Source organism: Ambystoma mexicanum, chromosome 4p, assembly GCF_040938575.1.
Source record: "Ambystoma mexicanum isolate Mex_15411 chromosome 4p, UKY_AmexF1_1, whole genome shotgun sequence".
Classification (NCBI taxonomy): Eukaryota; Metazoa; Chordata; class Amphibia; order Caudata; family Ambystomatidae; genus Ambystoma; species Ambystoma mexicanum.
Window position 1 is genome coordinate 691,497,922 of NC_090927.1, and position 25,629 is coordinate 691,523,550.

Consider the following 25,629-nt stretch of genomic DNA (forward strand, 5'->3'; position numbering starts at 1 on the left):
GGCCTGCACAGTCCTTCAACATTCAAGGTCATTATCACCATAGCATGGTCGGTCCATTTCACAGGCCTAATGCTACTATCCATCACACTCGTGCCCTGGTCTTTAAGAGTAGGTAATCGATCCTGGTATGTTTTGTGCGGAGGTGAGAAGTAGGTGAAGCCTTCCTCCTGTGGATGCTGACTTCACACGTCCATTAAGCCATGTGGCTCCATTGCCTGTCCCATGTGCCCCAGTCTTTCCCCTCTCTTCAGCCCCGCCCACTTCGCCCTCCTGTCCAGGTTTCATTTGTCCAAGAGTTGAAGTCCCCCTTATGATACACAGATCGGCTTTGAGCCCTTGTATTGCATTAAGCGCATGGAGTATAAATTCTTCTTGCCCCTGGTTGGGTACATACACTGCCGCCAGTAGTACTCTCGCCCCTTCCATGTTGCCCTGCGGTATCGGCCGCATTCCTTCTAACAAGCTTGTGCCTACGCACTCCTGTAGCTTACATTTTTATTACTACTATACAGACACCTCCCCTTTTGGTTTTCCCAGATGCCCAGTGGACCTGTACTATGCCCCTCTTAGTGCCAGCTCAACTCCCTGTATTAGGCGCATTTCCTGCAGAAAAAGCACATCTAGTGAGGCCTTACGGAATTCCCTCATGACTAAGGACCTCTTCATCTGGGAATTGCGGCCTTCCACGTTTAACATGCCCACAACCAGACCCTCATTTGCTTCACCTTTTCCCATATTGATTGTACCACCCTGCCCTCCTTTTCCTCCTTCCCATGGTTAGTGACTCGCCCCTTTTCTCATCTTCCTTCTCTTGGAATTTGCTTTTCCCTTGGCTGATGCTCACTTCCCTGAGGCCAAACCCATCACAAAAACCCCTTAACTGTATAGCTATTTGTAACCTTAACTTGTTATGTTGAGTAAGAGTCCTTGAGCAGCCCTCTCTCCCACAGGGGGCCACTTTGGAGTGAAGTCTTTTTTACCTCCCTCCAGCAATCCATTTTCATACCTTTACTTTTCCACCCGATTGTGGTGTTCTCTCTCAGCTTTCACACATTCTTTTCCCTCGAATCTTGTTCCAGCTGCTGTTCCGGTATTGTGGGTGTATTGCGGGGTGATGGTCCATTTAGTCACATATTTTCTCCCAGTTTGCCCTCTTCTCCTCTGTGGGCCAGATATAGGTCTTGTTTGCTCCCCACTTTTGGTCGGCAGTCAGGGTCTCCCTGGTGTTGCCTCGATATCCACTGTGAGATGACACAGCACCTGCTCCACTTCCTCCGCCGACGTTGTATGGTAGTCCACCGCTTCAACCTCGAATTGCAGTGGAAAAGGATGGCCCCACTTGTACCTGATGTCCTTTTCTCGTAGCCACTTCGTAAGTGGCCTGCAGTCTCTGCACCTGGAGAGTGTGAGGTTAGAAAGATCTTGCTATATCATGACTTTTGAGCCTTCAAAATCCACTTCGCTTTGTTTGGCCCTGTTCAAGACCTCCGTTTTGTCTTTGTAGCTCAGGCATTTTGCCACCATGGAGCGGGGGCCCCTCCCGTAAGGTTTTCCTCATCTGTGTGCTCTTTCAAGTTGCACGGTCTTTCCGGCTGTGAAGAGATGGTGCACTAGAGCCTGTACTTGCTCTTCTACTTGCCTCGGGGTATCTCTTGGCGTTTCTTTCAACCCTAGTATCCTTATGTTATTACGTCTTTCTGTTTTCCAAGTCATCCATTTTGAGAATCCCTTCTTGTAGCGCCAGCTCTGCCAGTATGGTGTCCAGCTTCATTTCGACTGTCTGCCTTGTGTTGATTGTTTTCAAGTCCCTCCACTTTGCTTTCCACTGTGGTCATCCTGCCAGGCAGGTCGGCCAGTGAGGCTTGTAAATCTCCTCTGAGGGCCATGATTTCCGCCAGGATATGTCCTGAATCTTCCTTTGTTGAAAACGGGGACATTTCCACCTCCGTCATCAATTTTATCTCTGGGGCCTTCCTTGTTGTCCCTCCTTGCTTCCTAGTTTGTGGCATCATGCCGTCCATCTTCGTCTTGCCCCCGATCTGGGCGCCCCCTTTGTCCACTTTTAGGTCCTTGCCCCTTTTCCTTCCTTCAGTCAATCTCTTTTCGCCTTCCTGCTGGCCCGGCCTTCACAGTGGAATTCTGATCCGTCTTCTCCCTCCTCTGGCTCATGGCGCATGCTTTTCCACTCTTCCCCAGCTTCAGCGATTCCTCCCTCCCCTCGGCACCTGTGCTTTTTCACCGTCCCACCAGTGTGTGGCTTCCTCTTCTTCCTGCCATTTCGTTTGGCAGGGCTCCCTCGTGCCACTTTTGGCAGTGCAGTGGCTGTATCTTACACCCTTGTTTACAGTCTGTCCTTCTTGGCCAGGCATCTGTCCCTCTTGCGCGTTACCCTGTGGGTACTGGGTGGCTGTTGGTGTCGAGCTCCCAGCTTTTTCTCCCCACTATTTTTGCATCCCGTGCAGTTCGGCAGGTTTTGGCACTCCCTGGATAGTTTCACCACTTTATCTCCTGGCCTCAGATTTGGCTGCGCTCACCTCTCCAAGCCTCCCTCTGTTTAGTCCAGTGGATTCTGATCCACTGTGTTCCTCCTGATTGCCTGTCTGGGCTCCTCCGGCCCCTTTCCGCTTGTTGTTTTACTTGTCATTCTTCCCAGGGCCGAGGAGCATGGATGGGAATCCCCTTAGCTCCCTCTCAGTCTCTGCTAGTCTGTCTTTTCCTGTCTTTCCCTGCATAGGGCTGGCTTTCGCCAATGTAGGTCTTCCAATTGTCTTGCTGCGTCGTCTGCAGCTCTCGCTCCCTGAGGGGCTCTTCTCTGTTGTTGGTGCTCTTTGCTGGGGGCCCCTGATGGCTGTGGCGCAAGTGCATTGCTCCACCCAAGCTTGGTGGTGCCCCTAGAGAGAATCCGTCCCTCTGCTGTTTACTGCGCTCACCTGCAGTGCTGGAGTATTGTCCCCACTTTAAAGGGCCGGGGTGCCTTCGTGACATGGTTTAATTTCCCCTGGCTTCCCCACTCCCCAACCACCTTTCAGTGCGTTGCCGTCCCCTTGCAGTTAGCAGGGCTATTGGTGGGTGGGGGGTACCTTGGGTGATTCACTGCTTCACGCCTGTGTCTGTCGGCTGCTCTGTTCTCCTTTCGGGCTCCTCCTGTGCCTGCTGTCCGCTCTCCACCGCGTGGCCGATCCCCATCCATTGGGGCTGCTTGCACCTTCATTGCTGCTAGGCCATCTCATCTGCGTTGCAGTAACTTCACTGCTTCCCTTTCTTACCGGACCACCGCGCTTCAGTCTTCTAGGCGCATTTCTCAACATTGCGTCCTTCCGGATCTCTGCATCAGCACCTTTCGCGCATGTAGGCTTGTGGGACGCACACCTGTGTACCTCACTGTTCCTCCGGGGCACCCCGCCACTTATTTTTACTATCCCTGCACTCTCTGAGCATCCAGAGTGGGGCAAGGACACTACGCAGATGTGTCCGTGTCAGGCTTCTGGCCATTCCTCTGCCCAGTCTATCGGCGGGCCCCGCCGTCTCCTTGCACCACATTTCTCCCCTCGCAATCCACTTTCTTTCCTTTGTCTTATGTTCTCTAGGTACCCTTCGCCAACACCCTCTTTCAGACACCTTTTGGCTTGCAGTTACCAGGTGAAAGTGCTCCATATCATCGCCATTTTGCTGGCGGGAGCCATGTGCCTATGCGGCCATTTTCTCCCACACCCTCTAGTGATCTAGTGTCAAATGTGTTGAGCAATGGTACCCGATCTGGCGGTAAGAGCCTGGGGCCCAAATTACAGGCCCGAGCACAGCGCATCGTTCCAGTCATCCCGCAATCCAAGTCACCTGATTGGCCTGCTTCCCTGCCTAGGGTGCTCATTAAAAATGATAGCTGTGACCATCAAATTTGATGACTGAAAAGCTGGACCCTACTAATTTCTATATGCGCTAAATGCCCTCCAAGCAAGCACAGAACATTGAAAGGTGGTTGCGTAATGGGTTGCAGTGTCGGTTGACTTGACTACGTCAAAACCCATGTCTGCCTGCATGATGTGATGGACTCTGCAGACTTGAGGTTGAGCCTAGAAGTAGTGTTGGGCAACGGCATGACCCACAGAATCTTACAGTATGAGGACAGCAAAACAGTTGATTTGGGCCTACAAACATGCATATTGTCTGGCACATCCCCCCCCCCCCCAATCCACCTCGCCTGCCAAGTGCAATGCTGGTCTTCCCCTCCCGTACCCCACTCCTACCCTGAAGGAGGCAGGAATTGCGGAGACCCAATGCATCACCGTCAGGAAATTCTGCCTCTCGGGGGAAGTCTGTCTAAACGGAGCATGATGCAGGTAAGGTTTTCTTGGAGGAGGCATGGGCATTTTGTAGGGTATGAATAGAATCAGGCTGATTGCATGGGAGCCGGCACCCATGTTCTGAGGGTTCTGTGCAAATGGAACATTCACGGGCCCTGTCCCCGGTGTGCCTGGTTTGTCTGTGAAGCAAGATTGCACTGGAAATGCCCATGTAGTACTGCACGCATTTGTGAGGTGAGCTTGCACGGGTCCTGACCATTGTGTGCAAGTGCCTACTTGTGAGAAGCTTGCACTGGTCCTGCTGTTCTATATGTATAAGGGAAGCTTGAACTAATTATGCTTGTGCTACACTTGTGAGTTTTGGGGTGCACGCTTACACTAACCATATGCTCATGCTATACCTGTACCGTTTTTCTTAAAGATTACCCTGGGGCTTTCCACGCTGCATCAGTTTGCGATGGAAGCTTGCAGTAATTTTACACATGCGCTTGTAAGCGAAGCTTGCACTAGGCCTGTCCACACCGTATGTGTGCCTCTTTGCGAGGAAAGCTAGTCCTGGCCCTACCTGTTTTGCACCTTACTGGGAGGGAAAATTGTTTAAGAGATCGTTACTGACCTTGCACAAAGCATTCCAATTATGTGGGAAGCTTGCACTGGCATTGTCTGTTCTGTACCTGTTCATTAGGAAAACCTGTTGGTAGTGAGGGAAGCTTGTTACGTCTCTGCCCGGGTTCTGTACCCTTTTACACTAAGGGACGCTTGCTCTTGTGCGGCCCATGTAGTGCGTCCCAATTTTGTTAGTCCACTCTGCCAGTTTATGGTCTGACAGAAGCTGTCGGTGCTGTGGCCAATGTGGTTCCATATATATGCATGCGTTTGAATCTTGTACTGCTTCGGACTATGCTGAAATGTTTCTTTGTCGTGGGGAGGCAGCCTGCTTTCATCTGCCCATACTGTACATTTTGTCTTAGAAGTTGGAAATGCTGCTGCATGTGCTCTTTTGTGTGTAGTATTGTGAGGTGTATGCTGCCACTAACAATGTATTATCTGATTACATGGGATTTTCTGGTTGTGTGCACCTGTCTGGGGTGGGGGCTGATGGTGATTCTTTCGAAACGTGCCGAACATAGTGCTTACGTTGCAGTGAGCGTGATTTAGTTTTACATGGTTAAAAAAAGGTTTAAAAAAAAAGGTTGATGCAATCTGTGACAGGCTTGGCATTTATGTCAGGAGATTCTGCACACATTTGATATAGGACATAAGATGGCAGAAGGGACATGGCAATTGGCAAAATTGACCTTTTGCCAGTGTGGCAAGTTAATGCACCTCAGCAGAGTTGAGGCCATGCTGCTGGAACTTTGCCATGTTAGTTACCAATAATGCTCTCAAAAACGTATTTGTTCCTCAACATCTCAAACGCGCACTATTCCCATCCATTGTGAAAACAGGCAGGCAAGGATCCAGCCCACTACCGGCCAGACTCCAACTTGCCTCACAGTGGCAGCGTGGCCATACAGGTGTGATCTACAGTAACCTCCCCCCCCTGTGTTCCTGGAGATGTACTTGGAAGAAGCCCTACAGCTCCATGTGGAGACGTTTGCTTGTGGATTGTGCTTGCGTTTGTGAAAATTAGAAATGCCAGGAACACACGGCGTCCTCTCCTGGTGAAAGCTCCAGGTTCTTTGGAGCAGTTTGTTGGCAAACTCAAACTGATCTAACTATTTCTGCATCGGCCCTATGCATGAGGATTGCAAGTGGACATTGAAAGGCATGATTTATTTTATGTGCAGACACTTTTCTGCCAGCGGTTCTTTAGTATTGATGGGAATTAGTTTAATATGTCCGTTTGTTAAATTTAAAATGTTTCCCCTAATAACTTTTTTCATTTAAATTTGAGGTGTACAATAAAGCGCTTTGTTAGATGTAATTTTGAATTCTTACACATCCAAACAAAATCTATTGCTTACTCTTCTGCTGCAGTGATGGGCAATTTTATAGTAATAATGTAGAAGCAGTCGGTCATTCTTGGCAAGCATATTTTACTTCTAGGGTTTTGGATGGGACATTGCAATGTAATGGTTGGTATGACGGTGGGAAGTGACTTTTGACTGGTCTGGCTGCGCTAGAAGACAATACCTTACTACTTTAGCATTCCTGAAGACACTACTCCCTACGCTCACTCCCCTGCTACCAGACTTCCTAAGCACTTCCCCTGTGCAAGTATTCACACTCACGACCTAGCCCCTCACTACCCCATCTAAATTCAGATGATGGGGTGTTTGGATAGATCGTGTTTGAAGCCACACAGAGGAAGTTCCATTCAGCCGGGAGCTTAAGTCACCTTTAGGCTCAAAGCTGTTCCAGAACTTCAGACCAGAACATATTTGGCTTTTCCTCAAAGAATATTACACTTGTTTTTAGTCTCTCGGTACACTTTAACGTTTCTACCTTTTTATAAATAAACGTACACCATGACCTAATGATCGCAGCGTGCGTCCTTTTTCAGGTGCAGTACAAGAGCACCAGCCATACTATTGAGAGGCAAGTTCAGTATTGGCAAGAGGAAGGCGCTTACTTACAGATCCGTGCCCTCACTTCCCACATCCAGGTAATGAAATGCCACTTTCTTATCCTTGCCTATTCATTAATGTTCCGGATTTACTCGTTTTAAGAAATCTTGCATGATTAATTATTGCTTTTTATCGTTTAGGTGGGGTTTCCCATTGCATTAAATTTTGAAAGCAGTGAAGACCTGAACGACTTCAACTATGTGGTATGTGTGACCTCTTCTGCTTCCAGGAATGACACTATTCTCGCTTTTACTATATTCTGGGTAGTTACTGCTGTTGGTGTTTGTTTTTTTTTTTGTGGAGGGGAGGAGGGAGGAGAGCTATGGGACCCCGTACTTTTAGTGCATATTGTGAGTGTTTAATCATTCGGTGCAGTCTCGTTTCTGTAATTGTATTACTCTGTTAGCTCAATGAGGACCGAGGTGTATGGTGGACCTTTTTACCTCCTTTAACTATTGACTGTTGTGTTACACATGGACTGGCTGACCTGATGCTGATTAAGGTTGCGCATCTGCAGTTTTTGCAAAATGTTAGCCTAACGGATCGATACTTTCTATACACCAACAAAAACCTAAATGGTTTTGGCAGTTCTCGGTTCACAGGAATAGGCTTTTAAATTCCGGGTCTTGCGATCGACCTCTAATTAGTTGTACCTAGGCTGCTATGCTCTCTAACTTAAAGTACAAATTAAACGTTTTTCAATTCGTAAAGGAAGCTCGAAGAAATTTCGTGGGCTAAGCACCCACTCTTGGTAATGTGCTTACCTGTACGTGACACATTGGGATTAAGCTATATCTGCAATATTAGAAACCCACTTCTTCAGCCAATCAACAGTTGGAAGATGCTAAAGTATCAGCACGGGTCCCTCGCCACGAGGGCTGTCAATCGACCAATGGTGGAGAAGTGGCTCCAAGTTCAAGTGCTTTTTGTGGTTCCTCAGGCTTGTTATGGGGCTTGGCGCGCTCACTCGAGCACCTTGCTATTGGGCCGTGCGGACACAGGCCTGGGGTGCCAGGGTCACCATGGATGCCGGAAGCATCTGGATGGTGTCGCCTGGGTGGACCCAGGTCACCATGCTGGCCTCTAGGTCCCAGGGCAGCAGGACCTGCAGTACAGTGGTCACATGGTGTGGATCTGCAGGAAACCAGTTGAAACTTGCACTAGTATCATTTCAGGACAGTTGATCGCCCAGTTCAGCAGCTGGCAAAACCACACCTGGGGCCAAATCCGCTTAGCCTCCTGATGTTGGATGAGGCAGCGTGACACTGGTAGCAGGGCATCTAGGCTGTGCCACATCCACGCTCCCCCCAGGCCGGAATGCCTCTGGATGTTGACAGGGCATTGGGTGGCAGCATGTTACTCTTTCTACCCTCCCCAATCCCCTTTTCAGCCACACAAGCAGCCTCTCAGTGGAGGGCTACGCAGTCAGCAGGAGGCCCCCCTCTGTCTCTCTCTCCCTCCCTCAGGCAGGCGTTGTCTTCCTCTTGGTGGTGGCTGTGGGGCAGCGAGACATTGATTGGCAGGGCATATTGCACAATCCCTGGGGTGAGAGCCACAGTCACGTGAGTGACTTGAGCAGTGGAGGGGCCGCCCACCTGACAGCAGGGCAGTTGCACTTAGTGGTCTCCACAAGGCAGTCCTCAGTCTCTTCCTCACCCAGGCAGCAGTCGTTGGCAGGACACTCCTTATACTCCCCTAGGTAGGAATCGACCCAGGATATTAACAGGGCAATGGTTTTGGCAGCCTGGGCCTCATTCCACTCCACCTTCCAGGCAGGGGCTGTTAGCACAGGAAGGTGCACAAGCGCACTCACAGAGCCTCAACTCTCGCATGCTGGTTCATCCTAATTTCCCCCTTTACCACAGCATGGCAGACACTTTTCCACATTACAGGTGACCGAGATTAGTTGCCAGATGAAACCAAACACAGGCAGTCGCCCATAGCCGCACAGAACTAGTTATTGGTTCTTGACAGCATCATGACTGTCATGTTAAGGACTTGCTGTAAGTTAATGTTGGTGGCCTCATGAACGAGAACAAGTCCGCATTTGTTACCAGCTCGGGAGAGGGCTTGCATGGCAAGTGTAGGTGTGCAGTTGCAGTTGTTGGGCCAGCTGATATGATGGGGAGTGCAGGCTGGAAGGGAAAGTGACCCGCTCCCACCAGATCGCATGGGGCCTGGAGCCTCCACCTGACACGTGGATCCACAGCACTCTGCCGAACATGTGTGCAAGCGACGGCGAGCAGCCCCTTGTTCCCTTCACAGGCTGCGCTCCACCTCTCCTGGGAGTAGCTGGGTCAAGTCTGCACAATCACCTCTGCTCCCAGATAACAGTGCCTCCCTATAAGCATCCAGGGTCTGGAAACTCCTAGACCCTGAGACACTACACCACGTGGCTTGGACACACAATCCACGAGTTTGCACCCACTGGGAGTGCAAATCAGACCAATTCACCCACCCGGAGTGTCCCCATCGTGCACCATCAAAAACAGGAATCCTTGAACGCCCGTACCCCGGCAGTCCTATCCTACCGCCAACAATCAACACACCTTGACTGCCCCACCTCCTCCTCACAATGAGCAACCCTAGCAACCCACCATCGTCCCAGCCAGCCGGGGCCGCGAAGTCCATTCAATTACGGATGCCACTACCATTTACTATGACGCTACAAGCCACAAAAGACCCGTGATGGACTGAGTGGATGGAGGATTTCCACCATTTTGTGAGGGGGATCAGGAGATGGCGAGACTCTCCACATAAGGGACATTTTCCTCAACCTGGTGGGGGAGAGGGGATATAAAGACTATTGACAAAACCATTCCAGCATCTGATCAGAATGACTTTGCAGCCTTAATCAAAAGCCCTTGACAAACTACTCATCGAACCCAATCACAACTATAAAAGGTTTCTTTTCAACTAGTGCTCTCAGAAACCAAGAGACTGTAGATGAATGTATAACTCGCTTAAGGGTAAAAGGCCCCCACTGCCAATTTGATGCATTCTCCCTAGGTGATGCAATATGCCTGAGGATCATCGAAGGCTGCTTATCACCAACGCTCAAGAAGCAACTACTCAAGAAGCACCTCACAATCCCAGGGGTCAGCAAACTTGCTCTCATCTTTGAGTGTAGATGCCCAGGCCGCATCCATGACGGGTACCAGTAACCCAAAAAAAAATACCACTGAACTCCTAGCAGCCATGCAACCAACCCCACCTCGCCAAGGCGACAAAGGAACATACCCATACAAACCACAAGCCCTGCAAGTACCACGACAACAGAGACCATGCTACCGCTGTGGCATGGCCTTTCCACACTGAGTCATGCCCGGCGTTATCACAAAGGTGCACAAACTGCAGAAGAGAAGGACGCTTCCAAACGGAAACCATTCCCCACTATACGGCCCCAAGCATCAATCAGGATGCCCTTCCGCCCGCCATTTCCCCAATATGGACCACAAAGGTACTATCAACCGAACCAACGGCGATGCTTGAGAGCAGTCGACTAATACACACAAACCCAGGACTATGCAGAACAACCACAATACCTCATGGACGAATATGACAACCCACCAGAAGGACATGCAGTGGACATATACTACCATGACCCCATCGCTCCAGGCACCATGTACTATGACCCACACAATCATGAAGAGTACGTCAACCTCGTACTCGACAATGAAGAAGCCAGAGAAGCCCCAAAAATAGCAATCAAAATGGGCAACAATCTGTTTCACTTCATGGTGGACTCGGGAGCCACCATAAATATCATGGGTGAGCAGGAGTAGGTGAAAATTTCAAACCCGCCAGCGCCCGAACCGTCACAATCCAGAATCTTCCAGTGAGGGGCAGCCACACCTATACACACCATTGGACACTTTATGCGCTGCCTCCTCCTCCATGGCCGACAAGTGGACACCACCATCCAAGTCATTCGATCTTTCACCAAGGGTCAGTGCCTCCTCAGCTATTACACTGCTTCGTGTCTAGGGCTGATCGACATCCATGTGGGAGCGGGCAACATCACCGCAACCACGTTTCAGCAGGACTCAAAGGATTGGGGCTATCCTCCACAGACCATCCCAAAACCTCATTACCAAAGCGGACATCATGCAGAAATGTCCGCAACTGTGGACAGTCTATGCAAACTCGAAGGTCCCCCGATCAAACTACACATAGACCCTACAGTGAGACCCATACCACAACACCCAAGGAGAGTCTGATTTCACCTCCAAGAAGCGATCTCCAGAGAACTTGAGCAACTACTCTCCGATGGCATAATCGAGCCCGAAACTGGGCCAACACCATGGGTTTCGCCCTTAGTCATCGTACCCAAAGATGGTGGCAGACTACGCCTATGCGTCGACATGAGTGGCCAACACCGCCATTCAAAGCGAGACAACCCGGCCCATGCATCGAAGACATGATAGTGCAGCTGAACAATGCTCGCATGTTCTCCAAACTCGATCTGATACAGGGTTACCATCAACTGGAACTACCCCCCGACTCCAGAGTGATAACGACTTTTGCGACGCAGATGGTTTGTTCAGATACCAGAGACTGAACTTTGGCATCTCCTCCGCCGCAATCTTTCAAGAGGTGGTGCGGCAGATTAGACCAATACGGGGGGCTTTAAACTATAGCGACATACTCCATTTCGGCTCGTCGAAGGAGACCCATGACGCTGCTCTCCTTGCCACATGTGAAGCAATACAAGCTGCTGGTCTCACGCTTAGCATTGAAAAATGTCCTTTCAGCAAGTCAAAGCTCATTTTTTGCCCACATCTTCTCGAGTGAGGGGATGACGCCTGACCCCGAGAAAGTGGACACCATTACCAAATTGAAAGAACCATTACAAGCAGCTGACGTCCGTTCTTTCCTAGGAATGGCCGGATACTGCGCCAGGTACATACTTCATTACGCCTCGCTCAAGGAACCACTCAGGAAACTCCTACAGAAAGATGCAACGTTTTACTGGTCCCCAGCATGCCAACGTGTGTTCGGCGCAATCAAACAAGCTCTCATGGAAGCCCACCGCCTAGCATACTTCAAACCGTCCTGGCACATGGAAGTTATAGTGGATGCCAGTCCTGTCAGCCTGGGAGCCATTCTAGCACAGACAAGCGGTGCAGATGTCAACCCCAGACAGGTGGTTTATGCAAGCAGAGCATTGTCTCCCCCCAGAGGCGGCCTACTCACAGGCCGAGAAGGAAAGCCTGGCCGCAGTCAGGAAATTGTGAAAATGTTCACAGGACCAAATTGGAAAAGAATTCACTTTGATAACAGATCACCAGGCGCTGCTCTCGCTATTCGGCAATCGACACACGAAAATGCCTCCAAGAATAGAGCGATGGGGCATTCGCCTTCAAGAATATGACTACGACATCATACACCAACCCGGTGGCAACCTGAACCCTGCTGACTTCCTGCAACGACACCTCGTGGGGCCCCCACTTACCCGAGGAGGTGACGTCACCTACATCAATCACATGGTGGCAAACTCACTACCACCTGCACTATCAATGGATATGGTCTCCGCAACGTCGGCAGCGGACCCCACAACCTCACTCGCCATTAGCCTCACATCGACCAACAAGTGGAGAGACCACAGACATGCAATGTTGGCTCACCCGGGGGTGTGTAAAGAGGAAATCAAAAGACTCGCTAGAGTACACAACGAACTGGCTGTGAAAGACCACAACATACTGCTCAGAGGCTGCCACATCATCCCAGCCGCCCTGAGAGCAGACCACCGCACACAAAGGTCACCGAAGAGCAGAGAACACAAAGCAACTACGATGCCACATCTGGTTCCCATTCCTGGACTCAGCAGTGGACGAATGGATTAAGAACTGTCACGCATGCCAATGCACGTCGCCAGCTGAAACTCACGCTCCGCTACAGCATACACAATTACCAGAACGCCCATGGGGAAGGGTGGCTGTGGACTTTTATGGACCAATGGAATCAGAAATCTACTTCCTCCTCCCGATTGATGAATACTCACGATTCCCCATCGTCAAGAAGCTAGCCACCACAACTTTTTCCCCGGTGGCTGCCGTACTAGACTAAGTACTCAGCAAATGGGGCATTCCCAGAGTGATCAAATCCGACAATGGACCACCTTTCAATGGATAAGAGTTTGCAGCACTGACAAGACACCTAGGATTCAAGCACATGAATCAATAAAGACGATCCAGAGAGCCCGCATTGAGCAAGTCACCCCACAACAAGCGCTATGCCGACCTCTCAGACTATCGAAATACACCCGATGAGGCCACGAACAAGACTCCGGCCGAGCTCATGATCCGGTATGATGTGCACACCCGCATCCTATGAAACTCATCGGGCCCAGAGGACATGGACACCGAAGTGACTCTCCAAGACGCAGAAGCGAAAGAGCCAAGCAGGACACAGACGCAAGGCGCAAAGCAACACCAAAAGATTTTCCGATTGTAGATGAGGTCCTAGTGCGGCAGCCCATGATCAGAAAGACACTCATGTTTTTGCCACAGCCCCATGAGGGTCACGGCCATCAAGGGAGCAATGGTGACAGCCCAAGACCAAGATAAGGCTGTTACGAGGAACTATTCACAGTTCAAACACTACCTCAAAAAGAAGAGCGAGTCTCCTCCGCGGGCCTGCAGCCCGGTACCACGGGAACCACGGGACGACTTGTGGATCCCACCTGGGGGAACCGTCGGCAGGACAGAACCCAGTGGGCACACTGAAGCTGGAGAAGAACCAGATCCCTGACACGAGAGACCACAGCGAGCCATCAAGAGACCACTACGGCTGGTCGAAGAATGCTAGCCCGACGCCGGGACATTTTGTCCAGGGGTGGTGTTGCAGACCGCTGCACTTAGTAGCCCTGCCAACAAGGAGGCGGGACTAGTGACAGTTGGGGGAGTTGAAGGGAAAGGCGAGGTTAGTGCCAGTTACATGTAAGCGTTTAATAAAAGTTGTGCTTCATCCCTCCGGCTGTGTCCTCCTTCAGGCCTACCCAGCCTGCTTCCTAGCAACAGAAGCTGCTTCTCCCCTCCAATCAGGATAATTTAAATATAGGCGGCTATCTTTGCTGCTCTTCTTTATGGTATTCTGGAGCTCTGATCGCAGAGCAGGCACTGCCTCCCTCCAGCCGAAGCAAAACGATGAAGTCGCAACAGATGCTGCAGGGGCTGCAGGCTTACCTTCACCCCCGGTTGCACGAGCACCCTCTTCATTGAGGGCTGTGGCTGGGGTAGATTTTTCCATCTGGGTGCTGGGGTATCCACCCTTTTTCAGCAGTGGATGCCGCTCACTTCTCTTCCCCCACTGGCGACTGACCACGCCGCCGGGTTCCTTCCTCCTCGTTGTAGTTATGGTGCCCGGCAAGCTCATTCGAGCTGACCCCTTCAGTGCGGGCGTTGCCAGCACTGTGCTTGGTTGCCGGATCGCCTGGACTTACTGGGTTGCAGGGTGGCACCGTTTTAGGCTGTGTGGACACTGTCCTGAGATGCCAGGGGCACTGTGGATGCCAGGAGCATTCGGATGGTGTAGTGGCATGGGCGTACCCAGGGCAGCATGCTGGCCTGAGTGTCCCGGGGCAACAGGACCTGCAGGACCGTGGTCCGAGTGAAGGAATGAGACAACAGTTCCATATTTGGAGTCTGCAGCCATTGTGAGACACGTGCGTGCAGGAACTCCCTTTATTAGCATGGTCTCATGACAGTCATGAAACCTCTTAAAAGGGCAATAAACTTGGGAGGGACGCACAACAAGGCTTATGTAAAGGGTCATCCATTCCTTTAACACGTTCTCAGTCCAAATGTTTGCATTTTCCCACAAGCACATGTTATTGCTCACCATTTCAAAACCAGATTTGCGCTCTGTATTTTCATGCCCAGTCACCTCACTTTGGAACAAACTGCACCTCCAGATTCGAGCCTTCTAAACCCCCCCCCTTCTAAAAACCCCCTGGGCTTGAGTAAACCTCTGAAGACCTGGTTTTTCTAGGATTGGATCTTGAAGCAGCATGCTTGCAGAGTTCGTCAGTGTCAAAAGGCCGCTTGTGGTGAACGTTGCGCCTAGTAAATCATTGGTAGCATAAAAAATCAAAGTTAAACAAAAATCTATATATTTTGATTAAAAATATGAACATTTCAAACCTATAACAACCCATCCCTTACCTCCACTCCCAACACTCTTTCCCATTCACCATCAGAGGTCTTTATATTGTCTGTACACCCCTTAATGAAATTGCCACAAACCAGGTGGAATCACAATATAGCCAAGGTTCTCAATTTATGGGTGAAAGGGGCCCCGAGGGGTCCCTTACGTCTATGGAAACAAGGCGAGTCACCACACACGATAGATACGCCAGACACAAGGTTGTATTCCCAAAGCTAGGGTTTATTGCAAAGTAAAAGTCTCAGTTGGCCAATTCGGTCTCGCGCCCCGCGACGTGCATCTCTAGACCTCGAGGGACGCAAGAGAGTGAATTACGTACATCAGTTACGTATATACAAAATGCATATCAAACAATCAGCTATGACATGTTGAACACCCTCCTTTATTGGGTTTCTCTGAACTCTGTGCGATGATGGACACTTTCGACAACTATGACACCTTCAAATATCTGGTCTAGTAACAATTTTCAATTTGTGAGTGCAGAGGCATCTTTCAGTTGTTGAACAGAACACAGCGCTTCTGTTCTTGGAAGCGAGCTACATACGGGGGAAGAGTTGCATTCCAGACCTTGTTATCTGTGAGGTGCTATTCGTGTCCTGGGAGCCGACACGCTCTAACGGGGATCAGCAAAGGGGGGCCATAAGAAGAGCATAATTCAAGCCTTTAGCTGCTTTATTCTAACATATTCTACCATATAACGAGACTGGCTGGCAGCTGCGTAATGATTAGATGCCCTGCAGCTCTGCTTCAAGGCTACATTCGGGAGGAGCCGGGCATTCTTCTTGGCGCTGCTTACGTTGTGTTTCAACGAACTTTTGTTATCCTCGCGGCTCCGCGGCCTTGTCCTTTCACGTGCAGACAACCATGTTTTAGAGTTGAGCAGTGTAAGAAGAAAATGTACTGCGAAGCAATAAGAACAGAAAGCAATGACCAATGGTTAGAAAACAAAATGGCGATTCTTGTTACATTCAAAATTGCCGTTCATTGGCAAACTCGGAAACCTATATTCTGTCATATCGTGCATGAGACGGTTGGCTCACGGCCATCAAAATACGTTTGCCGTCACATATGAGAGCCAAACTTTCTGAGGCCAATCTTATTCCGTCAGTGGCTCCTTTTTGCTTCTGTTTTTGATAATGATAATTTAGCATTTATGTAGCGCTACAAACCCTCAGGTATCTGAGTGCTGCAGTGAGCGATAATGAACTAAGCTGCAATCAGCAGTCTCATAAAAGCCATCCTGTTTGCTTTAAATGGTATAGTAACTTCCGGGTCCACCAACCCCATCAACCATTCTCTACAACTTATCTCATTGGTGAAAGTAAACCGAGTACCTGTCGTAATACCCTCCCAAAATGGTTTTTGGATCGGGCAATCACCACACATGTATCCAATGAGCCCCCGACCCCCTTTCTCAGTTCTCTCCAGTACAATGCTGACAAATAGAGGTATATTTTATGGAACGATTCTGGTCTGTAGTGCATTATATAATAATTTGACACGAGTCATCAATTGCATCTATCGGGTCAATTTGGTTATTTTACCCCAAGTGTGTTCCCAATGTTCTCTCTGTACCTCTCCTCCAAGGGTCGATTCCCATTTCCTCATGTAGGACCATTGTGGTGTATTGGCCCCTTCCAAAAGAATTTTATATAATGAACAAACTATTTTTCTTCCCCTGCCCCCATGTCATAATATATTTCTCAAATAGAGTGAAATCTCTACTAGCAGCCAACTTGACTTTTGAATGAGACAACCAGTTTAAAGCTGGGCTTAACGCAGCCGTTCTCCCTCACCCAGATTTGGGGAGTGAAATAGGCAGGGCCTCAAAGTGATAACATTTTTATTGAAGCTATTCGTACCAACCATTGTATGGTGAGAGGATTCCACTTTTGATAAATAATTTTACAGAGGATTTATCAGAGGGGGCAATTTTCTTCATAATTCTTGCTCATAGTATTGTTACTCTTTACTCCCAAATATCTAATTCCTCTATTCGCCCATCTAAATTGTGAATGCTGCTCAATCCTACTTGTGATCTTTTGTCAAAGTGAAAGATCTAAAATTAGATTTTTGCATATTATTTTTCAATCGTGCTATCTCTATCATATCATATTTAACATATCAGAGAAACGCCAATATTTTATGTTCTTTGCATCTAAATGAATACCCTTGATGTCTGTCGATATTCACAATTTAAATAATAATGGTTCAAGGCAAGTGACTAAAAGTGAAGGGGACAGTGGACATCCCTGTTTAGTACCAGGCACAAGAGGCATTTGCTTAGTCAAATGTCTGTTGATCAAGAGTCTAAGAATGGGGGTCCTACAGTTGCCTGGACCATATGAAGAAAATTGTCTCAACCCCATGTGCTCCAAAGTGTGCAATAGGAAAGACCACTCAACCCAATCAAATGTTTTTTCAGCATCTACGATATCAATAAGGCCAGAGATTTCATGATTAAGATCTATCCTATAAAATGATAAACCCTTCAAGTGTTAAGTTTGTCAGCCAGGGATAAACCAGGAATGGTCCGATCCAATCCATGTTAATATGGAAGAGCAAGTGCTCCACATTGGAGAAAGAAGTGCCATAGTAGAGAGATTTCCCAAAGTGTTTCCCAAGGGAATAGGGAGTGTGAAGGGTATGAGCCATCAGATTGTCCTAGAGGAAGGAAGTGTTCTTGTTGCAGCAAAACTATGACCCGTACCAATGGTATTAAGGGAAGGAGTGTAAGCGGAATTGAAGAAATGGAAACGGCTGTGAATGTAGAGTGGCTGTCTCCGTTGGTGATAATAGAACTGATAATAGGCCGTTGAAGATTATTTTTGAAGAGAAAGTGTCTAGGGGGAGTTGCGTAATAGGTGGCCAGAATGCAAGTTTATAAGTTTGTTATAGAAGTGATTCCAGGAAGAGAGAATGTATTGGCAGATCATGTGTCAAGGTTGGAGACTGAGGATGACTTGGTCTCTAGAGAAGATATGATTACTGGCACTGTATTTGTGACACATGAAGGAGTTTTCACTCGCGAGGGGTGGCTAAGTGCCTTGAGGGAGGAGAAAGAACTCAGGAGAGTTATGCAATTTGTCAATGGTGGTTGGCTGGAGAAGAAATTACTTGGTGGGGAATAAAGAAGTCTATGGGAAGTAACAACGGAATTCAGTATCAAAGGTGACAATTCTTTTTTTTTTTTTTACAGGTGGGTTAGAGATGTAGTGCCAAGGAAGTTAAGGATGGTCGAAATTGCCCATGAGGGTCATATAGGAGTGTCAAAAACAAAGGCAGTACTGAGAAATGGGTACTGGTGGCCAGGATTTGATTGTGATATAGAGAAGATTTTGTGAAGGTGCTAGGAGTGAGAATTCAGGCAAGGGTGTTGTGGCCTGACAGCAACCCATGATGAAGGTAGATGTGCCAGAAAATGTGTGGTGTGATTTGGTGTTGGATATCCTTGGGCCGGTTGATGGCGGTGGACGTGGTAAATACATCATCATTATTGTGTATTTCTTCTCGTGTTACACGGAATTCAAGTTGTCTGGGACATCACGGCATCGGCAATGGGGGACTTTTTACAGAACATATTTGAGAGAGGATTGCCCAGTTCAATTGTGACAGACAATGGTAGACAATTTGTTCGGGTATGTTTTGAAGAATGCCTCAAACATTGTGGTATGAAGCACAAAAGAACAGCAGTGGATCATCCCGAGGCGAATGGAGCAGTGGAAAGGGTGAATGGATGTGTGGTGGAAGCAGTGAGGATGGCAGGTGCATGAGGGGAGACCAAACAGTTGCTGTGAGAGATAGGCTTTCTGCCTTGTGGTTGGCACCCTATGCATCTACGGATGTGAGTCCTTCTGAGCTCATTAGGGGAAGGAACCCGAACACTAGGCTGTCGCCTCCCTGGTTGGGTAAAGCACGCTACAGATTGTGTTGTGGAAGACATGAGGGAGAAAATTAATGGGGAAAAAGAGCAAATGGGTAAAGAAGGTAAATCGGGAGGAAACAGTATTCCGTTATACCGGTCCAGTTCTGACTGAATATAGGTGGTCACATCACTTAAGGCCCGCTAACATGTGGGGAAAAGTTTTGAGCAAAACCGCTTTGGAAGGCTGCGGACTGACGGGTTGAAAAACTACTCACCCACGCGTCTGGTGGGCGAGTGAGGAGCCAGCATGCAGGCAGCTACCTCCCATCCATGTTGGTGCTTGTGCAGAAACACAAGGAGTTAGTGGACTGCAGGGCCCCTGGGGCACACCTTGCAGCGCGGTCGCGGGTGCTCTGGCCTCCCGTAGAGCGCCTTCTGGACCGTTCCCACCTCCCAATGCAGAGCTGTTTGGTTGTTGGGTGATCCCTTGCCGTGGGAATAACGGTGAGGGGGGTGGGCGGGCAGCAGAGGACATCGAAAACTCTGAACGGGGCCTGCCTAACAGTGAAACACCTCCCGTCTGGTTGCCAGTCAAAGGATCGACAGTGAAAGGGTCAACAGGTCAAAGGATCGACATTAAAGGGTCGACAGGACACAAAGGATGGAATTTCTTATTTGTTTTCATTTTTTTTTTTTTTGGGGGCGGTCCCCCAACCCCCCTTTTTTTTTGTTGCCAAAAACCACTTTTTTTCCAAAACGAAAACCTAAAAAAGTGTGTGTGTGTATGTATATGTGTGTATATATATATATATATATATATATATATATATATATATATATATATATATATATATATATATATATATATATATATATATATATATATATATATATATATATATATATATATATATATATATATATATATATAAATTCAATCCTTTGTCCTGTCGACCCTTTTGATTCGATACTTTGACTAGACATCCTCCCGCCCCTCCAACCCCAAGGACACGTCTGGCGGTTGCAGACTGAGTGGCCCAAATAGAACAGGACGGCTGCGGTGGGGGAAGCCTGCCCGGGGTGGATCCATAAGTGCAATATATCCCTACGCCACTGCACCGGAACAGTGCTGGAATAAGGCCATAACGGAATGGAGAGTGCTCTTGAGTGCCTATGGCGTATGAGCACAGTTAAAACCCAGAGACAACGTACACAAGTGCTTGGGGGGTGGAGGGGAGGAACATTCCACCGGCCCCTTTCTGAACTCCGTTACGTTGAGCCACCGGACGGTCACAAGCTGAACACCAGACTTGCGGCTGGCTTTGCCCATACGGAGACGTCCTCAACCCGACATACGAACCACGAGACGGGCAGTCATTCCGTGCAGGAGATCATAGCCAACAGCTATCCAGAAGCCCAGCTGGGTTCCTGACCACGCACTTCATGATTTCTGTCCATGCATTACCCATAAGAAATGTTCCTCAACACATGAACAGCAGAATAGAGAATTCTAATCAACACCCCTGTCTTGGATGAGATGAAAACCTAAACACAGCCCCTCTCTGCCGTAAGTTTGTTACATTTTCAAGGGAGGTTACAGAAGGGGACACACGTGCGCTCACTAGTGAGCACTCGCACATGGGTAAGGCACCCTAGTACCTCTACAGTGCAAGCAGAGCTAGAAGGAGGTGACCCTTCCACAGTGCTGGACTTCCCAGGCACAGACCACAATGGATTACCGAGGTAGTGGTGCAACCCCTACCCCATAAGAAGCCCAACGAAACAGAGCAGCGAATGTGGATGGCAACAGAGAATCACAGATCTAGGAACTTCTTGGGCACGTGTGCCGTTCTCCACACCCTTCACTCTGTGATGCGTTAGCACAGCAGCCCCATCACTCTAACCCATCCAGGGGCATGAAGGCTCTGACGGCTGGCAAGTATCTGGTGCTGGACATTGCACTGCACTAAGGTGTGGCAGGGCCAATTTCTACCCGGTGGAAGTGATAGATAATGGCCAAAGTCCTAGTCCTGAAGAAGGGTAAAGAGACTATCGAAAAATTCTCTAACGGCATCGAGAAAGAAACCTGAACCCACCATCTCTATGGAGTCAACGCCAATGAACCCTGCAACACCGGCGATTACTATGGATCCACAGGCAGTGTTCGAAGCGATGCAGCAGGGCTTCTCTGCTCTCAACGAGAAACTGGATGGGATAACGGTGAACGTGGCGACCATCAAAAATCAATTGGACAAAGCAACAGGCCGAATCAGAGGTGGAAACCTAGATCAGCACTACGGAAGATACGCAGGACGCACTACAGAATACAGTGACGACAATGGCGAAGGAACTGGGCTCTGTTAAAATAAAATGTGAGGATTTAGAAGCCAGGTCCTGACGCAATAACACTGTTGGTAACGTATTGTTGGTGTCACTGAAGAAACCTTGAAAGGCCCCATAGAGATGGCTGTTAAAAAATTGCTGCAGGACCTATTGGGGGATCCTGGTTGGTCACCCATGTTCATCTTAGAGCGAGATCACTGGCACTGAAACCTAAACCTGGGGCCTACCCTAGGCCCATCATATCGCAAATAATGAACTTTAGAGACAGGGACTTTGTGTTGAAGGCAGCAAGAGAAAAGCAGTGATTAAGGTGGGAGGCCAATACCATCTGCATATTCCCGACTATACACTAGCGGTCCAACAAGAAAGATGTTCATTCACGGGAGTCAAGAAATTGCTACGAGACCGACATATCCCCTACGCCATTCTGTACCCCGCCAGGTTACGACTGCAACATCAGAACAAGACCTATTTCTTCACGTTCCCGGAGGAAGCAACACGTTTTGTGGAAACTAATATACCACTACCCCCCACGGCGAACAGCAACTCAGGATGACATCTGACCTGCAAAGCGTCATGAACCTTTACTATGTGATGAACGAACACTGCATGGGGACACGGCACCCGCCTATGTGGGCGAACAACTAGTTTGTCACGATGAATGGTTGGTTGGTAATAAATGATATGAGTGTATTCCCAGATGTTCATTGTGGGCTCAAGAAACGAGTATGGGCAGGACAGATCAGAGAAAATTCAAGCATGTAGCCTGGTTTGACGCAGCAGACCCCCCACCCCCACCCTGCTGCAGGTGCATTGAAGTAATATGGGTAGGGGAAGGGATGGAAAGGGTATCATAGTTGAAGTGTGGGGAACTGAGGGCGAGGGAGGGAGATGGGGGTCTGGGGGTTCAACTGGTAGTGGAATGGGGAGGTGGAGTTAAAGTTCAAAACGCACAGGTACAGATGGAAGTGAATGTTACAGGCACAGGTAGTTATAAAGGCGATTAGCATCTCCAAAAGAGACTTAGGAGGAATGTACGGGGACTGGGATCCCCGATAAAAAGGAGGAAGATCATGACCTACATTAATAGGCTAAATCCTAAGATGGTCTTCCTTCAGGAAACTCAGTTATTGCATCATCAGGAAGAGAAACGTGCCCCCAACTGGGGACCACATCATTACTATACTTCATACTTCAGTTTTGCCAGGGGTGTGGCAACCTTGATACACAAATCTATCCCTTTTGCGTGTCTTCGAACCGATATTGACCCACAGGGCCAGTATGGTTTGGTGCATGGCGGAGGGAGGTGCTACTGCTGAACATATACGACCCAATATAGACAATCCTAGCTTCTACTCCACACTGTTCGGGAAACTGGCTGGCTACCCCACAGCTCATTTGATATGTGGCGGTGATGTTAACACTATTCTAGATACGCACCTTGAACGCACATCGGATCAGCCGAGAGCTCTAACCAACGCGGCTCGCATGATACTGACCCATACGTCAGACCTGGGCTTGCGAGACGCATGGCGTTAAACGACCATACACATACGACTCGTCGGTGCACGATATGCACTCTTGAATAGACATGTGGTTGCTGTCCCAGGAAGCGTTGGGCTGAGTCACTGACACACTAATACACCCTAGGACATACTCTGATCATTCCCCCATTCAGATATTATTGTGGATCCCAGAAATGCAAATACAGACCCCCATGGAAAATCAATTCTGCAGCATTAAAACATCAGGTCTACAGGACGTCATAAACCCAAAATAATGATGAGTACTTTGAAATTAATGAGGGCTCGGTTTCCAGCCAAGCAGTGTTATAGCAAGCCTGTAAGGTGTGCATTAGAGGCACTGTGATGTCTACCGAATTCGGAGTGCTAAAAGACATTTGCAGCGAGTTGGCAAGGCGGGAAAGAGACATCACAAACAAGACCAGTACCCCCAATTGCCCTCCCCACAACTGGGGTTAGACATAATGCAGGTATGGGAATTCAGGGAGGCAGTTGATTGAGACCCGTTATTTTGATAGACCCACCGCAGCACGACGCTATGGGGAGCAAGAACGCCCTAGTAGATTGTTGGCTAGGATGGTGAGAGGTGAACGGGGGCCCATGGGCATCCCGTGTATTACACGATCTGACGGTGCCGTGACCACAGAACAGAAAGAAATTGAGAGGACATCTGACTTTTACAAACAATTGTACTCCCTGCAAAGCGATGCCACCGATCCTGAGATCGATCAATACCTAGCCAAGATACCTATGACACTTCTATCACCTGCCACCAGGGAACCACTAGAAGCCCCGATTACGACAATCGAGATATCTGAAGCCATCAAGGCATTACCTAATGGGAAGGCTCCGGGTTCTGATGGCCTCAGTACAGAATTTTACAGAGAATTTGCTGAACTCCTTGTCCCCCGGTTACATGCCGTTTGGACAGAAACCCAAGAAAAGGGTGAATTGCCAACGACAACCAGGGAAGCTATCGTTGCACTGCTACTCAAGCCTAGGAAACCCCTGAGGAGTGCGGGTCGTACAGGCCGCTATCGTTTATCAACACCGACGCCAAACTTTTCATAAGGTCCTGGCCACACGGTTAACACCGTTAATACCATACATGGTCCATGAGGACCAGGCAGGCTTTGTGACTGGTAGATCCATGGCAACTAATATTAGGCGCTGCCACAAAATATTAGCTGAAATACCAGAGGAACTCCAAGGAGTGTCAGTATCTCCGGATATGCAGAAGGCCTTTGATATGATCTGTTGGCCGTTTTTATTCAGTGTCTTGGAAAATTATGGGTTCGGGTCACACTTAATTAAGTGGATGAGGGTGTTATACAAACACCCTTATGCTAGAATAAGCGGTACACTGTCTGAGGTGCTAGAACTACTGGGAGGCACACGCCAAGGCTGCCCACTAGCTCCCCTCTTATTTGTGTTCGTAATAGTACCACTGGCAGACCTATTCAGGGCAAAATATGGCAAATTTGGATTACTTTTACAGGGAAAACTGGAGATTATTACACTATACGCCAAAGATGTCTTGTTATACTTGAAAAACCCTGACCGCACTCTAGGTAAGGTTTTAGCAAAAGTTAAAACATTCGGCGGATACTCAGGCTTGACACTCAATACTGCCAAATCCAAAGTTTCCCCACTCACTGATTCGACAATTCAACCATCTGATCTCCATGCACTCCTCTGGAGTGCAATTCACATCAAATATCTTGGGGTAGCAGTAGCTAGAACTGCACAACTATCTCGCGCATTGAATAACGAAAGGTTGGTTGATGCCCTCTGTGTAAAGATGGAGTGATGGAGAACACTACCACTGTCATTGTTAGGCAGGATCGCCCTTATAAAAATGATCACTCTCCCTAAACTTTTTTTATTTGTTTAGTACTTTACCGGTTTGGCCCGGTAGGGCACTGCTTGCAAAAATGAAAAGTGCATGCACCGCACTGATATGGGGCGGACACTCCAGGTTGAAGTGGAGGGTACTTGCTGATCAGTATTCACAGGGTGGCCTAGCAGCACCAGACTTTGAGGTTTATTATCTTGCAGCTCAAGCACACTATGCAGCACAATGGGCATCAGATTACCTTGTCCCCACCACATCGACAGACAGGGCCCCAATACCGCAACCAGCCACACTCCTCCATGGTTTGGCGACCTCCTGTCCCAAATGCTACAACACTGTTGACCCGACGCAGGCCACATGTACGGCATGGGCCAAAATAGCTGATATACACAGAACGGGCACGTTATACCATCCAAGTATGCCAATCTGGGGAGCCCAATATATTCCCCATGCCTTAGACCCAGAGATAGTAACACACTGGAGTGCCAAAGGTATTATGCAATTGGGACACTTATTTGACAGTAAGGAATTCGTAACATGGAAAAAGCTCAAGGCCATTACAGGAGACACGCCTTCACAAAAACTACAGTACATGCGGATGAGGTCTGCCATCGCAAAGGTGTGGACTGAATTTCCATTAGAACCACTGATACCTCTAGGGCTGGGATATATGTTCACAGCTGGGAAGGGTAAAATATCGGCCTCTACACTGTACAAAACCATACTCCAAACCCGTCCACTGCGCTGCAAAGAAAAATGGCAATTGTACCTGGGACACCCTATCAATGACAAACAATGGACACAGGTGTGATTTAACGAAACATGTCTCTTATAACAGCAGATACAAATTGATACATTATAAGATCATACACAGGGTACATTAGACCCTAGCTAAACTGAGACGCGTATACCCCTCGACAGATGGTACTTGCCCCCAGGTGTGGGAGTGAAGAAGCCAATACCTTGCATATGTTTTGGTCATGTACACAATTAAGAGAATACTGGG

The 25,629-nt window shown here is 48.6% G+C and overlaps 1 protein-coding gene across 1 annotated transcript in view; it reads left to right on the forward strand.

The window, feature by feature from the left end:
• Positions 1 to 25,629, forward strand: part of LOC138453422 (CD109 antigen-like) — an 812,557-nt gene that overhangs the window by 269,525 nt on the left and 517,403 nt on the right. The window contains exons 12-13 of the mRNA XM_069606255.1: positions 6,808 to 6,909; positions 7,012 to 7,074. Of these exons, the coding sequence (XP_069462356.1) occupies positions 6,808 to 6,909; positions 7,012 to 7,074 (165 nt within the window). The remainder of the gene's footprint in view (positions 1 to 6,807; positions 6,910 to 7,011; positions 7,075 to 25,629) is intronic.